The 13,313-nt window shown below is 39.4% G+C and overlaps 1 protein-coding gene across 1 annotated transcript; it reads right to left on the bottom strand.

The window, feature by feature from the left end:
• Window positions 1-1,457: 1,457 nt before the first annotated feature.
• Window positions 1,458-2,288, bottom strand: LOC139141674 (neuropeptide S receptor-like). Its single transcript, XM_070711259.1, has one exon. It carries the CDS (start codon window positions 2,286-2,288, stop codon window positions 1,458-1,460), a length of 831 nt encoding a protein of 276 aa, XP_070567360.1.
• Between the last annotated feature and the right edge of the window lie 11,025 nt (window positions 2,289-13,313).

Genomic DNA, 13,313 nt, shown 5'->3' on the forward strand with positions numbered 1-13,313 from the left:
TGACCGCGATGCAGCGGAGTTGCCGCGAGACTCCGGGAGAAACTTATTGCCGATCGCTTTCACCCCGCGCATGCGCAAACCTACTACTCAGAATTCGCCTCAAACAAGCGTGAAGACAGCGTAGAATTGTATTTCAGTTTCTCATTTCGAATATAAGTAATTTTTATGCGTGCGTTAAATCTTGCTGAAATTACTGTATTTTTACACAATCGCCCACTTGAACCAAGTCTAAGTTTACTCCAATCTGCTCACGATGTACGAGAGCTTTCCATAGAGCTGCTCAGTGTATTTGCAGATGGATTTTATAACATTGGCCTATAGAGTATATTGGAGAAAGGAAAAGCCAGGGTTTAAACGGTTATAGCATAGGGAGTACAAATAATGGAATCGTAAAAGTTGACATCATCGGCAAAAAAGGACACAAGCGCGCGAAAGGATCGAACTGTGGTTGTGCATGGTCAAACCTTCAACCATATAAATGAAAACGATTCCCAAAACTTGCAATCAGCTTTGTTATCCAGCTTGCCAAAAATATGGAAGGTACGTACCTTGGTTTGTTTGTTTGTTTGTTACCACCAAACCTCAGCATTACACAAGAACCCCGACTGTGCTTATGAATGTCGCCGATTGTGTTCAGAGGTACAGGTACACGGATTAGGTCTCCCTATGACTCGGTATTGGAGACAACATACCCACCTTGCAGGCGGAGCGAGGATATTTCATAACCGTATAAGCGACAACATCTCACTCAGTCTTGTGAAGAAATACCCTCAGTGAGTGAGCCATTTTCCCAACACACCCGGACCAAACGTAAGTGTTGTAACATTTGTTCATAATTTTGGGGTGTGTCAAGGGACATTTTCTTTCAAAAAATAAAAAAAAAAAAAAAACAAAAAAAAAAAAACATGAGAAAATTCTAAAATGTTCGTTTTTCAAATGTTCATTATAAGCACATGCAATTCATCACTGCCTTAATAGGGTTCAATTCACCTTAACATCTTCTTTATACATATTCGTTTGCTTTCCGAAAAATACAAAACTGAAGAAACGGTGTCATATTTCAGTATTAAAAACATAAAACTGTTTTGAGAGAGACCGCGATAAAATAACAGAAGATCAAAAGTAAGAGTACTTAAAACAGATACATGAGATGGATATTAACACTGACACCTTGCAGATAAAGCTTAACATCTATACAACGGTGCTTCTTTGTGAATATTAAAAGCCGTGTCAGTGTTGCACCTGTGCTTCAAAACCAAAGTGCTGCAAAATGTGTGCCTATATTGAAATATAACATCTACATACAGAATGAGGAATGCTAAGCCGTACTGACATTCTATTCTGAAAATGTCTTCGAAATACGATTTTTTCCAGAGGGCTCACACTATCTACAATCACAGTCTTTCCCTTCCAGAGGTTTGTATCGGTCACGTACACAAGGGTAAAGAATTCTAAGTTCAGTCGATTTCTATCGCCAAATTGTCGACTCCAAATACTTCTGTCATTTCAGCAGTCCCATTATTTGGAACGAGATTACCATTGTCGATCGCAGAGGAGATGGTTTGCACGATAGAAGTCTCGTGGACTTTTTGGTCGACAGTCGGGCGGTTTGGCGTTGAACTCGTCCCCGAACCCAAACTGCTCGCCTTAACGACTGCTTTCTTCTCCGGTACGCAACCGAGAACGTGTTGTCGGAACTTGCTGGACATGAGGCAGTATATGATTGGATTAACCATACTGCCGCAGTAGGAGATCGAGTACACCAGACGGGAATAGTACAGATTGCGGGGTATGGCATTTATGCCGTGCAGGAAAGCGAAAATACCGATGGGCAAATACGCGACGATGTAGGCAACAACCAACACGAAGCAGATGCGGATCGTTGCCACGTCACGTTTATTGATATTGGAAGAGTTTTGCACCAGGAACTTGGCCGTCTTTCTTTGCTTGTACTTCAAACAGAACACGTAGCCGTAAGACACGCTTACCATCAGCAAGGTGTCAAAAATCAGAGCAAAGCCGATCTTATTGACGACGTGTACGATGTCGGCAGGCATTTCATCGATGAGGCAAAATCGTTGCGGGGCCATGACAGCTCTGGCCACGGCGTAAACACTGCCGGCGACAAAACTTACAGAGATGGAGCCCACGATGATCAGCTTCATCGCACCAGAGGAGAACTTGCCGCTGACGCCCATCGCGCGGGTCACGCTGAGCAATCCTAAACTCACGCAAGACACCGTCAGGGAGAGGAACCAGGTGAAGACGTACGTTCTACACATCGTCATGGACCCGTCGCTCGTAAATATATTCGTATCGTACAGCAAGAAATGAATATTTGCGTAGAAGGCAAGTGGGGTGACTAGGGCACAAGTCAGTAAGTCGACGATAGCAATGGAGACCAACTGGATGTTAGCCGGTGTTCTCAGTTTCTTGACGGTGGCAACGATCCAGCAGACGGCAACATTTCCAGCCGAGCCGATTACGATGACAGGAACAGCTATGATAATACTAAGCAGTAGGCAAGCCAACTCAGTTTTCGTTCGGTAGACGAAGCTAACAGTCTCGTTCGAATAAGCTAACAGTCTCGTTCGAATAATATGACAGATTCATGACTTCAACGGCGCTGCTTTTACTGGTCACTTGACTTAGTGTACGACCACCAGCACTTTCCCCACCAACACTGTGCAAAAGATTTAGCTGCTATATCCAGTTCTCTCTCGTTGTCAAATAACGGAATCTGGCTTGAAGTTGCGCGATGTAAAGGCAAGGTTTTCATTTGGCGCGAAGTCCTCGACATTAACGCTCGCGGGGCTTGTTCCTTTCGGGACTGCTCATGCATTATCTTATAGGAAACAATAGACAAGGTTAGCTGACGTGTCATGATGATGGCCAAGCAGGCGATAACGACATCCTACTGAACCACGGTGCCGGCTGATGTAAAACGAAGGCATTTTTCATTGTGTTTCCCAACAAAGAGTTAGGTAGCTTTAGTCACTGCATGTCTCGTCACAAATTTGATAAAGCGATGGGAGAGTTATACCTTGTTAATTATCATTCATTCATTCATTTACAGATTGTTCGTTCATCTCATAACCATATTCTGTGCTTCCTTTGTGCTGCCGGCGACACAGTTGACGAAAATAACGACATGTCATGAGTAATTGTTCACTGTTTTGGTAACCGGTTTTAAAATCATGGAAAAGGTACAATGTGTGGAACTGTGGTGATTATTGCTCACTCGATGTAATTTTTTTCTCACGGAGTATTTCGATTCTTTTCGCGAAACGAGACGAATAAACATAAAGAAAGTATAACAAATTATTTCTTCCCAGGCCTAATGTTTGCTTTGATAAAATCGATATTTTTATACGATCTTTGTTTAGATATTTGCTATTTAGTTATGTGTTATTTCAACCAGCGCCACGGTTTCAGTTCATTTTTCCCTTCAAATTCAACACGCGGTCCCTTACTTTCCAACTTTTTTATTCTTTTTTTATCCTTTCACTACTGAAAATAGTCAAGAATACCTGTTAATGTTCGGGGGGATAAACAATGTTCATTTTAGAGGAGAAGTCGTCCGGATAAGAGAGAAAGTAAGTAAGTAAGTAAGTGAGAGAGAGAGAGAGAGAGAGAGAGAGAGAGAGAGAGAGAGAGAGAGAGAGAGGAGAGAGAGCATTTCAAACTCCGCTTTCATGTATTACAGTCTATGTCAATAAATTAGCTTTACATTAATATGGTTACCTTTGCGATGATGAAAATATGGAACATAAAAACTAAAATGTTCGATGCAAAGAATATTTTTAACATGATTAATTTTGTAAACTATTTGTATCAGTGGAATAAACGTTCCCTTTGATGCTTCTATTGCTTGACCGCTTCTGCTACCAATCATAACAACGTTACCAGGATTGGTTTACTATTTGAAGGTGTAAAAGACACCCTTGCAACAAAATCTCTGTTTCAGATATCTCCTTTGATACAATCATTACAGACAGAAAGGTTTTACTATTGGTTTTGTGAAAGACATCCACTGCTTACACATTTTCAACTCGCCCACGGCCATTTAGCTTCACGTAACTGTTGCAATCGATCTCTTCCCAGAACAATTACCATCAGACCGATAAATGTTACAATTATCTTTACACGATCCGTCCATAGGGGTATCATTTTTCAAAGCTATTATCAAACAGTTTGGAAAATTTTCTGCTCATTACGGAAAATTTGCGATAATAAGACAGCAGGGAGAGGCCATCATTTGTCCTTCGCTACAACCAGCTTAAACGTGTCATTCATGTATTGAATTTGACATCAGACATTAACAAGAGAAAGAAGCAAACAAGATAATTTAGTTGAAGATACAGCACGTCTTCAATATGTGTTAGAGGCACACCAACTGTATTATCGCAAGTTGTTAATTGATTTTAACGAACGTTTTGTCTAACATCCGAATTTACATGAATTTAATAATTTACATGAATATGTTAACCATTGTATGATCAGCTGTGAAATCTAACTTGTGGAGGGACCGTGCTTTACCCTAGCTATCATGTATAGCATTTCAATGAAAACTGTCCATAGCAGCCCATAAGCTACTACCTTATGAGCTGCTAACGAGGTATTTGGTCAGGGGGATAAGCCCCCGCGGTTGGTGATCGGTACAACAAATTAATGAAGGGATCAGGGAGGGCAATTACAGATATAGGTGGGTTTACACGTGTATTTTTTTAAACCTGAGGGATCTGATAAGTCGCTCTGTAAATATTCCTTACAAATTTAGTTCGGGTCAAGCGAAAGAAATAACGCCACCAACAATACAATAGTCTTCATAACAACGTATAGCCCGTACATCGAAACGACAAAAATCAAGCAAGCCCTGACAGAAAACTGGAGTGAACTTGAAAAAGACGAAACACTAAAAAAACTGTTCCAAAACCAACCAATAATCGCATATAGAAGGAACAGAAATATAGGCGACACACTTATAAGCGCCAGACTTCACAAAAACTACAATAGCTCAAACTCAGGTTCACACGAACCTACACAAACACAACAAGACCAAACAGTAGACATTCTAGCTTCCCTACCAAACGTAAGTGGAACAACATATTATAAAATAAAAACAATCAACCATTCAACACGTCTCACCAATCAAAAATGAATTTTAAGCGACTGATGAAGAAAACTCTGTTTTCGAAACGTAGCGCCAAAGGATCACAGTGTCAGTAGTCTCTCCGCTCCAGTGCAGATTAACACAGGACACGTAGATTACGGTACGTCTCGCCATGGCCAAGCAACATTTTACATAAAACAGTTAAACATGATATACACTTATATTATACACAATATCATACACAAAACGCAAACAACCCAAATATGAACGATGTGTGGAGTTGCTTTCCCTTTACTACCAGTTGCTTTCCCTTTACTACCTACAACTCATCGTAAAATGGCATCGTTTTTCTAGCTCTGCTACTACGACGGACACGGACACGGACTTGAACTGAGCTCGCAACCGTTTGATTTTGTTGTAGCATTGTTCCGCTGTCCTCTCGAGTCCCTTCTCCCTGGCCTTGGCAGCGACGACTTCATACACTTGCCGATCCCTCGACATGCCGTCCATCATACGATGACATTTTCGTCTCTCCAGATTAACATTAGTGGCCTGATCTCTTCCTGATCTCTTCCTGCGGCCAATTGTTGCCGAAGGGGGTTTACACGTGTGAGTTAAGTCCGGAGTTGACACCGGAATAAATTTAAACCTGTGTCAGTTGGACGTGTGAACAGACAACACCGAACTAACAAAGAACTAAATTAATTCGGTGTCGGAGGGCTGGTCCAGGTTCGGTGCTCCGTACTAAACAATGGCCTATTTACACGTGTGACCAGAACACCGAACTAAACGCCGAACTATATCCTGTCTTCGGGCTTGCCGTCATTACCACAATGGACGGTGTTCAAGTAAGCTCTCGCGATCGCGGCAACAATTGGTCGCAGAAAGAGATCAGGCTACTAATGTCAATCTGGAGAGACGAATGTGTCATCCGTATGATGGACGGCACGTCGAGGGATCGGCAAGTGTATGAAGTGGTCGCTGCCAAGGCCAGGGTGAAGGGACTCGAGAGGACAGCTGAACAATGCCACAACAAAATCAAACGGTTGCGAGCTCAGTTCAAGTCCGTGGCCGACAACAACCGTCCGTAGCGGCAGAGCTAAAAACGATGCCATTTTACGATGAGTTGTTGGTAGTAAAGGGAAAGCACCTGGTAGTAAAGGGAAAGCAACTCCACACATCGTTTATATTTAGTTGTTTTGCGTTTTGTGTATGATATTGTGTATAATATAAGTGTATATCATGTTTAACTGTTTTATGTAAAATGTTGCTTGGCTATGGCGAAACGTATCCGTAATCTACGTGTCCTGTGTTAATCCGCACTGGAGCGGAGAGACTACTGACACTGTGATCCTTTGGCGCTACGTTTCAAAAACAGAGTTTTCTTCATCAGTCGCTTAAAATTCATTTTTGATTGGTGAGACGTGTTGAATGCTTGATTGTTTTATTTTATAATATGTTGTTCACGTATGTTTGGTAGGGAAGCTAGAATGTCTACTGTTTGGTCTTGTTGTGTTTGTGTAGGTTCGTGTGAACCTGAGTTTGAGCTATTGTTGTTTTTGTAAAGTCTGGCGCTTATAAGTGTGTCGCCTATATTTTTGTTCCTTCTAAATGCGATTTTTGGTTGGTTTTGGAACAGTTTTTTTAGTGTTTCATCTTTTTCAAGTTCACTCCAGTTTTCTGTCAGGGCTTGCTTGGTTTTTGTCGTTTCGATGTACGGGCTATACGTTGTTATAAAGACTACTGTATTGTTGATGGCGTTATTTCTTTCGCTTGACCCGAACTAAATTTATACCTTGTGTATGACGTGTAAACGTGAGATCGCTTAGATCGCTGATAAGGAATATTTACAGAGCGACTAATCAGATTCCCCGAGGTTTAAAAAAATCCACGTGTAAACCCACCTCGAATTAATTTTGTTCTTTGTTAGTTCGGTGTTGTCTGTTCACACGTCCAACTGACACAGGTTTAAATTTATTCCGGTGTTCAACTCCGGACTTAACTCACACGTGTAACCCCCCTATAGACTGTTTTCTTTGAAATACTATACACAGATAGCTAGGGTAAACTAATAGGCACACACTAGACACAGGTGACGGCTTGTATAATGAGAAACAAGTGTAATACATGCATTCATTGATCATATTCATAACTTCTAGGGCTGCGTTCACAAAAACGGTTGGGGGGGGGGCTGGAGGAATTCAGGGGGGATTCGAAAATTTTGGGGGTAGTGGAGGGGGGACTTGAAAATTTTGCTCTACCTGTAGGGGGGGACTTGAAAATTTTTGGGTCCCTTTTGAGTTTTACATTTTCCAATTCCAAGTTTTTGTAGGTAATTCAATGAAAAATGAATACCATTTTTTATGTCATCAAAATGTTGTAATGTTAGTAATAATTTAACAAAATCTAGAACCATTTTGTCACATTTCATGACTTTTATCTCGAAAAAATCTAAACGTGTGATTTGTCGTAAAAAACAAACTTGAGCCTCGTAACAGGGCAGAAGCTGCAACTGTTAATGATTTCTGCAATATTTCTATGCTACAGTTTCTTGCTATCTCCCTACAGCATGCTCAAACACATAATAGTTAGTTTGTCGACAAAGCCTGCATACATAAATATAAATATGTATTTAGTGATAATTTAATTGGAGTCCAGACTGACAGTCAGTTGTCAGTGATACAAATGCATGGTACACATACATAGGCTGTCATAGCAAGCTGAATACTGGACAATTCAACATGCTGTAGGGAGTAGAACAAGAACGCAGTTGTAAAACTGAACAAAAATATTGCCAAAATTATCAAATTCAATACAGCTACTGCCTACGGGTAGTGTCACTATCAGATACTACCCTGCTACTGCAGTGTCACTGTCACTGCATACCTGAACAGTGACAGAGACAGCTCTGACTCTGATGTACATGGTAGTTGAAGAAGGGTTTTGGTCAAATGACACTCATGACAGTGAAACTCACTTGTACACAAGATCAGGCCAGGGAGCAACACAACATGGGAAGAAAACATAGAAATGTTTGAATTCTGGCATATGAGTATAATCAAATATTAAAGAAAAAAGATGGGGTCACCATGCTTGATTTTCTAAATTTTCACACTCTTATTATAAAATGATACAGAAGTAAAACTTTGAATAGTAAAGACTAAAAGAAAAAATATGTGACCAAATAGAATTATTTATTTTTTAACCAAATTTGCAATTATCACACCCAAAATTTCAGAGATTAAAACATTTATTTGATGGAATATTTTAACCTTCCGGTATTGTCAATTTTGAGTAGCATCTAATTCATATAGGTCTTGTAGTTTTGAAACAATTTATAGGTAGGTCACTGTGCAATTCGGCAATTAGCCAGAATTCACAATTTTCCTACTCTCTCATGATTGCATTTTGTGTGCTCTTCAACAGGAGCAATTGACCTAGCCAGAGTTGGACTAACACAAGTTGGCTTTTAGACCAATAAATCTAAAAAATTCACTGATGCATTTAAAAAATTTGCCTTAGGAATATGACTATACGAAGTGCTAATGCAGGTAGTGTTGAACACCTGTGAGCAGAACGGCGCAATACATGTTTATTTTTTCTGCGCTCACATCCTTTACAAATATGCGGCCTGTGATAGTTGGGGGGGGGGACTTGAAAATTTTGACCATATAGAGTCGGGGGGGGGCATTTGAAAATTTTTTTTAGGGTACTTAGGGGGGATCTGAAAAAAAAAAAGATTTCAATCGAGATTCCTCCAGCCCCCCCCCAATCGTTATTTGCGAACGCAGCCTAGACTAATATTGCCCGCGAGACCCTGTGACGTAACATGTTTCAAAGTTATCCGATTTTTCAATATCTGTTATCCAGATTGCAAACTGATTTATAGCAATTGTTGTGTCCCTGGATGATAATTTGATCTCTATTACAGTGGGAGCTGGCACATATGACAAACGCAGAGAGGTGTGTATTATCTGCTACATGTTTGCGAAGTGGTAGTTATTTCCCACTTCAAAACTTGCCTGTAGTTAGGCACCAGTGCATATGTGATCTTGTTTTAGGAAGATCGCCAAAATATGTCGTGCTAAACTTGTGCAGAATATAGCGGTACTTTTGCCTGACCAGCAGAATATATTGAGCACGCTGAAAAACATTTTATGTTACATAACATGATGGTCAGTCAAAATCTGATTTGAACAATGTCCATTTATCAACCCATCACATTATTGACAAGTCTTTATATGAAATTTCGAAACGATGCATATGTAGCGATTCTCTGAACTTTAAGGGGTCCGTTAGACGGAAATAGCTGCGGACAGCCACACAGACAGACAGTCAACGGGAGACGACAGACCCGGAGCTCCGAGGCTACACATACATGCAGTAAATGGGAGCTAACATGCGTCATTCTTTCCCCTTCAGGCAGTTGATTAGAAATACGTATATTTGTGACTGTCCCTCACTATGAGTGCCCAGTAGGCACCCAAAACAAATGCAGCAATCATCAATTGCGCTGATCGCAAAAGACGTCATTTTCTGTCGTTAAATATGCAAAAAATAATGGTTTGTTCGCATTTCCCGCAAGCACGCAAGAATGATGAAATGTAATATGCTAGTGTTACAATGTATACTAAAAGTTACACTAATTGGTATGAATTTATGACTCAGATTACAAGCTGCAACAACAGCCGCGTATGCAACAACAAAATTGTCCAAATTTCAGGCAGCGGTGTCTGAAGTGGCGCACCTATAATAGTAACAAACCTGAAATCGCGATCAACGCTATTCATTAAAGACTTGTCTTCTGCGTGTGTGTTTACAAGATTCTGAGATTAGATTTGGACAAATAACACATGGACATGACCGCGATTTAATGTGGATTGCTATGTCAGCTTAATTCAATTAATTCATCAAACCCGATCAGTTGGGACTTTAGCAGTATTTTACGTAATGCTTCTGTAACAAATTTAAACCTCAATATTCTTAAAACAAGGTGTATCTTGTGTAAAAATTGCCAGATATACAAGAACGATTTGTTTTCTATCAGCATGCTAAATATCGTCTGCTAGTCTGACGTCAGTGGCACTCCATCTCTCGAACTGAGTAAGGCAAGGCTACACCCTCAATTCGATACTTGTTATAGCGTCTAAATAATTTGCACAGAACGCAAAGTTATTGATATAATACCTCATATTATCATATAGCTCAACTTGCGTCCCGCTGTAATGTTATTTCAGTCCATCAAATCTGTCAAGGCATATCTTTGCAATGGCTTTGGACATTAAAAGAAACACAAGAAAATGGCCGCGTGGCGGCCATATTAGATCGTATCATAAAATAAATCGACGAGCATACCTAGAAATTAGTGCCTTTCGAAATAAATAATAAAAATCAGGAACCACAGTGCAAAATTTGGTTATTGAGAAACAAATTACCCAACATTTACCAACACTTGAAATCCAAAACGGCCGCCATCACTGTGTATATACTGTACGGGGAAAATGATATCTAGGTCTGTCGGTTAAAATATAATTAACAGCATATACTTCAAAAGTAGCCCAAAAGTGGTAGACCAAAACAATATTGCAAAGGTTTTAACGTCAGAATATATGTCCTCGAGGTGCAATCTATCTTAGACATGTAATAATTGATACATGTTGACCATGGCTAAAGTATTTTCCTAAAAGATAAGCAATCTTTTCGCTAATGAGTCACTGATCTATTTTTGTGTTTTATGTCAACTATACTTTCTTTATTTTACTCCAAAAAGCTTGTCGAGATAAACATTATTCAACTTGTAAGCTTAGCCCGTACAGTGTGTTGACTGCATTGTTATTTTTGACAGAAAAACCTCGACTAAAATCCAAATGTGAACAATAAAAGTGCATTTTAAACATACAGAAACTGTGTTGTCAAGCAAAATAGCAGATGTTTCAACATTGACTTAGAAGTTGCAATTGACATACAGCACAAAAGTAGTGGAAAATATCAACAAAAGCTTTTTATTTAAATGGTGATTTTTCCATAATGGATACTTTTCCCGTGTTTGTAGTATATTTGCATACCCGTAACGTGTATAGAAAGGGATAGGGTATGTTTACTAATGACGTAAACAGTTTTGTAGCTGTGGAAACGCAGCTATCGTGAGTTGCTATGCAGGTCAAAGGTCAATCCGTGGCGGGGTTGACCTTCGACCCGCATAGCAAGCTCACGCTACCCCGCCAACACATAGCTGCGTTTCCACAGCTAACAGTTTTGAACCTTTGACGTGTGCAGGATAAGACTCTGTCAACGAAATCAGATTAGGCACGACCAATTCCTGTTCTGTTGTTAGGTTTTTGGTAAGATTTTGTTTGAACAACTACATTTTCTTCCTTTCAACATTTTGAAAATTTTGGCTGAAAGATTTATATTTGAATTTTAGTTGAAAGAGTTATTTCGAGTTTATATTAGAAAAATAAAGTCATATCATTTTTACATCATCTGAAAGAAACTTAGACAGCCTTCAGTGATTAGAAACAACCTACAAAGGTTACGTTTTAGGAAGATGCCATTTGGTAGAGTGTCAAATAAGCTTTTTCAAGGTTGGGTTGATGGGAAGATCACTTGATATATAAGGTGATTGTCAGCCTTACTATTTATGTCATTACATATTATATCGTATTCCCCGACATCATAGCATCAAATTGATCACTAAAAATGAGACAAACTCGTTTAGGAATCTTTAGTCGCTAGACGAGCAGTGATATATATTTAAGCGCTTTAGATAAAATTGTTTGTTTGCTGTCCGCGACGTGGTAGGTTTTCAGAAAAATTAAGAAAACAAACACAATCTTAATACCATTTTAAATAATTCTTTTCCCAAAAGAAACCAGATAAAAATTGAGCTTATGTTAGCACACTAGTATTTTTGTTTGAGTTTTTTCCCCCTGGCTGGCTGGTAGGTTTTTCAAAAATTCAAGGACGGCAAACAAAGAATTTTCTGTAAATGGCCTGGTACGTTGATTATGTCGGACATAGATGCAGATGAACGAAATAATCAGCGAAGAGCGACCTCACAGATGGCAATGGCGGATGATTTCCCACGAGCTCACCAGTAAGCCTGTCCTGCCAAAGGTATGGGCGATGCACACACTATACGCTGCAGGTAGTTTTAGAATTGCAACGGTTATGAAACACATTAAATAACACAATCTTGGCTCACGTGTACGCAAACGCGAGTTACTGTTGTACTTATGATCGAATCGTAAAGGACGGCTTATCGGTCATAATCGAAGCTGATAAAATGTCATTATTTGGCAATGGAAAGAACTTATTTGTTTTGAATGGTGCATTTGTAAAGTTTACGCTAATTTGAAAAATAAGTGATTTATAAGTAAAATAAATATAATCAAGAAAATTAAACAACATTTTATGAAACTTTTTGCAAATTTGTAATAATAACACGATTGGAACTAATTCGGGATAATTGGATCTTTTGGATTTTTTCAAATTTCTCAAAAGCTTTAGGTGCCTATTGCTGAATGTTGCGATATTACAAATAACTCATAAAAACAAGTGTGTAACTTGAAAAGAAAAGCAGATGAGATTACATATGCAGCCTGAATCGACATTATTTCACCATCCAATTATCCCAGATTAGTTCTAATCGTGTTGAATTTAGGATATCACAGCGGTGACAGATATGAAGAGGTGACGTATATTTCATGAACTATTTCAAATATGGGTTTAGACCAAGTATGGCTTCACGGATCGGAAGAAAATCTGGCGCATACTAGTAGTTTCTTTTCGCTGACGATAAGAATTACATGAAATCGTAAATTTGAGGAAATCTGCACACACGACAAGAACTAACAAATAAGAGGTCCATCGGTTGACATCCATGATGTAGTTTCTGGGTTGATACAAAAAGAACCGTTCAGTCACTGGTTTCATTTTCCCTCCAAGCATCTGGTAACGGGCCATAAAAATAATAGCCTGACAAACTCCCCGAATATCCCAAATTTGTTGTCGTTTTCCTGATTTTGTTGTGATTTTGCTTTGATTTTCTGCATTCGCAAAAGCAGTGCGGATACACCCCATTATTCTACTAAAGTGTAAGTTTTACTTGGTGTTGCATCGTCGGATTTAGATGGATTACGTTGCCGAGGATATGAATATCGAAGGATATTCAAACAGAAATCCGAAGTCTGAAGTTGTT

The sequence above is a fragment of the Ptychodera flava genome, chromosome 10 (assembly GCF_041260155.1).
Source record: "Ptychodera flava strain L36383 chromosome 10, AS_Pfla_20210202, whole genome shotgun sequence".
Classification (NCBI taxonomy): domain Eukaryota; kingdom Metazoa; phylum Hemichordata; class Enteropneusta; family Ptychoderidae; genus Ptychodera; species Ptychodera flava.

Excerpts from the sequence above, each read along its gene's own strand:
- LOC139141674 (XM_070711259.1), bottom strand. The coding sequence starts at position 2,288 with ATGACGATGTGTAGAACGTACGTCTTCACCTGGTTCCTCTCCCTGACG.